At 60.7% G+C, this 3,827-nt stretch overlaps 1 protein-coding gene across 1 annotated transcript; it reads right to left on the bottom strand.

The window, feature by feature from the left end:
* RPP25 (ribonuclease P/MRP subunit p25) lies at nucleotides 1–1,531 on the bottom strand. The gene has a single exon (XM_039856489.1). The coding sequence runs from the start codon at nucleotides 1,320–1,322 to the stop codon at nucleotides 684–686; it is 639 nt and encodes a 212-aa protein (XP_039712423.1). The 5' UTR covers nucleotides 1,323–1,531; the 3' UTR covers nucleotides 1–683.
* Nucleotides 1,532–3,827: the final 2,296 nt, after the last annotated feature.

Here is a 3,827-nt window from a genome sequence, read left to right as displayed (position 1 = left end):
CATTTTTGTTTGTTTTATTGGAAGCAAGATTCCAGCTGTGGGGCTCAAGGGAGGAGGCATGGAGAGTTCTGTCCTGGGTCTCTCCCTCTGGGTTAGCATGGCAAACAGGGGATGTTAAAAGAGCTAGAGCCCATGGTGACGCACCTGCCACCATGATCTCAGGATGCTCCTTAAAAGTAGAGGAAGGAACACTAGAAAGATAACTGTCCTGGGGTGAGGGGTAGAATGGGGCTCCCCACAACTCAAACGCCCCTGCCTCCAAGCAGTAGCTTTCTCACCCCATGCCCTCCGTGCCAATGATGGAGGTGATTCCAAGAGCATTCTCTCCTTGGCTTCCACACTCCTGTCCCCCTCATGAATGCTGGTTGCCTTTAAACACTGGGGGTCCTGAGCAACGTTCAGGTTGCTCAGCATTCCCTCCCTGAAGAAGGTCCCAGTATGGCTCAGAAAGGCTGAAGATGGAATTCTGCGTCTTCAGGCAACGCAAGTGGAGGAGCAACCACCTCAGGAAGCTTCCCTGGGGTCCCTCTCTTGTGGCCGTGGGGTCCATGATGCCAGTCTGAGGAGCTGAGATCAGGCTGTGAGCTCCACAAGACCGAGGCTGAAGGGCTGGAGGTGCATCTCAAGGTCGAGGCGCTGGGGTTAAGATCCAGCTAGTCTCGGTGGCCCAGAGCCATGAGTTCTTAGGCCGTCCGCTCCTCTTCCGCAGCACCTACCTCAGGTTGTGATCGCTTCGCAGAGCCTTCAGCAGCGGGTTTCCCTAGGCTCCTCTTGGACGTCGGCGCGGCTGGCTGGGACGAGGGGCCAGAATGGGGGCTCGGGGGCTGGTAGCCGGGTTGGCGCGGATCCAGTGCATCCTTGGAAAGTAGGATGGCGAGACTGGGGACGTTCTTAAGTACACTGAGACTGGCGGCCGGCTCGCTAGATTTCTGCCCGGGAGAGGGCCCTGGCGGGAGGCTCTGCCACACCTCGCGCACGCTCCGGTAGCGCAGCCGCGTGACCTGGTGCAGGCCAGCCAGGCGGCGCTTGAGAATCTCGGCGCACGTGACGGTCTTGGTGGTGGCCCGACCGCAACCGCTGAAGACGATGGCGCGCGTGGCTGGCTGCGCCATGCTGGCGGTGGCGAAGGCCAGCAGGTTCCGGATCTTGCTGCCCTCCTTGACTCGCATGTGTACCGCGCCCGGCGCCAGGTCCGCAAAAGGGCCGGAGCCGGGGCCGCCCCCCTCGGCCCCGCCCCCACACGGCGCCTCTTCAGAGCGCACCTTACGGAAGTTCTCCATGCGCCGTCGTTGTCCGGACTGTGGGGAAGCGGGCTTCGCCATGGGGCCGCCTCAACCTCGGGGCTGCATGGCCGCTGGCCGCGCCCAGCAAGGGCCAGCAAGGGTAAGGGTGCGGGAGCGGCGCGGACGCTGGCGGGCGGACTGGGACGGCGCGATCGTCGTCGCCCACTTTTGTACAGTGGGCGCTGCTCTACTACGCGCTCTCAGCGCCGGGTGCTCCACGCCTTTAGCCTAGGCCCGGCCGGGGAGGCTGGGAGCCCCGCCCCTATCGCCAGGCCCCGCCCCACCCTCATTTGCCTCTCTGATCCAGTCGGATCCTCTGCTATAGGGGCGTGGGAGCCGCGCGCGTTGTGGCGCGCAAAGGCAGAGCCAGGGGGTGACTTGGTAGGCGAAATTCCCCTATAATCGCCATCAGTCCTCCGCGAGCCAACCCTCATGAACTGACAACCTGAATAAAAACCAAAATTGCTGTGCAAATGCCACTTCAAGCCGGTCCCGGAGCCCTTCCGCGTTCTAACTGAAGGCCGCCTCTTCTCCCCTCCCAAGGAAAGATTTACAAGCGGTCTGCGGGGCTTCTTTCCCCTACTCCTCTAGGGACCTCCCCCGAACTCCATCCCTTCAGCTCCTGAGACAATATTCTTGCCTCAAGGACGACCTGCGCATGGTCAGCAAGTGCGGGCGGCTTTGGTTCCGGACCCCACTCCGCGCCTGCCCTCGGATGACTATGTCGCGGCGTGGTTCTCTCAGGGCAGCCGGACACTGAGGTCTCAGCCTCGCGGCTCTTGACCAGACTGGAGGTTGCCGGACCCTCGGACACCCCTGGGAGTGGGGAGTGAGGCTCTGGGCCAGGCTGTTCCCTAGGATGCATGGGAAGAGAACAAGGAGATACCCCGTCTCAAGAGGAGTTAAACTCCCTCCACGTCTTCCTGAAAGTCCACTATTAGAGCTACACGCCTTAGGGTGAGCCAGGCATGCTTCCGGCTGACATGGATCCCCTTTCTTCCAGATAGAATTCGTTGTCGGTCTGCCTTGGCCCCTCCGCCCCGCCCCCGAGACCTCTGAGGTCCTTTTTTCAAAAAGGAGACTACGCGAAGACTAAACTTTTAAGAGAGAAAAGGGAGGAATGTGGGAAGTTGAAGCTTTGGTGTCTTTATGAAGCTACTGGGTGCCCCTCTCCAGGAGCTCCACAGGGACGAGAGAGTAGCCCCGGATCACTTGCCAGAAGAGATGAACAATCAAGATAGAGGCATGGTTAGGGGTTGAAGGACTGCTGAAGGGAGGAAGGGAGTTGGAGGAGGAGCTAGACCCTTCCTAGAACTGCCCCAGCGCCTCGCCCTTCATCCTTTCACTCCCCATCTCGCACTGCACAGTCAGAACTGAGGGAGTGCCGTGACTACGACGAAGCATGGCGGGGAAGCGCACAGAGAGATGTAGCGGGCAGGCAACCGTGAAAGTGCTGGGGTCAAGACAGTGCCAGGAGGAGCTCGGCCCCAGTCTTCAGAGGGGACTGTTGGAGTCCTCTCCCTCCTCACGGCTGCTTTAGCCTCCTCGGCATCCTTTAACTCCTAGCTCTCGGGCCCCGCTGTTCAGAATCCGGGGCTTACCCCATTACCGCCCCTTGGGAGTGGCTGGAGCAGGTGGACCTTTGCGCCCCAACGTATGAGTGACCGACCTCCTCTCCAATCTTCTGCTCGTACGCTGAGATCTGGCGCCCTCCGGTTGCGTCCCACTCCGCACCTGGACTTCAGCCTGGCGCCAGCTCCTGCGAACCCCATGAGAAACAGCCAGAGGAGCTGGAGGCACAGCAGCCTTGAGAAGATATAAAGACTGTCTGCAGCGTGTGGCGGGGTGCGAGGAACCCCCCAGGCTCTGTAAGGCCAGGGCAGTTGTGAGACTTAAAGGGCGGCAGTTTTGGTTAGGCCTGAGAAAAAGTCCCCGAACAACTGGAAGCTACGTTAGAACTGTCTAGTTATGGAAGAAGCGAGCTCTCCATCCACGGGGTATGCAAGCCTAAGCGAAAGTTCACTTTCAGGGGTGGAGAGGGATGCAGGCAGGGGTCTGCAAATAGGAGGAAGCGGCTTGGGAGCTTGAGTTTTGCGTAGGGCGAGGATGGGGCACCCTCCTGGGCTGCCGTTGAAGGCACCGCCCCCACTCTCCCCAGCCGCCAGCGGTGCAAGACTTTCATTCACAAGAGTCGGAGGAGCGAGAGCGCGGAAAGCCCGCATCTCCTCCGGCTGGTCCCCTCCCTTCCCCGCTCCCTCTGCAGTACTTAAAATGTAAATGCACATGGTGATTAGCCGCCGGGTCCCTAATTACCGCTGAAGCCATTCATTACCCTGTCAGAGCGCATCGTAGCCCGCAGGCTGTACGCTCCCGCCGGGCGGCGGAGTAGCAGGGCTAGGGAGGGAGGTCAAGGCGAGGGAAGGAGTTCGCGGGGGCAGGACGGAAGAATCCGCCGGTGGCTTGAACTGTAAGTGTAATAAGGTCCGCGGGGCGGGAGAGGGGCCATAGGAAGCGGCGGGGGCGCGACGAGAGGAGAAATGCGGG

The sequence above is a fragment of the Pteropus medius genome, unplaced genomic scaffold (assembly GCF_902729225.1).
Source record: "Pteropus medius unplaced genomic scaffold, Ma_sr-lr_union100, whole genome shotgun sequence".
Taxonomy (NCBI): Eukaryota; Metazoa; Chordata; class Mammalia; order Chiroptera; family Pteropodidae; genus Pteropus; species Pteropus medius.
Note: the sequence above shows the minus strand (reverse complement) of the source record. Positions and strands in the feature narration are given on the sequence as shown.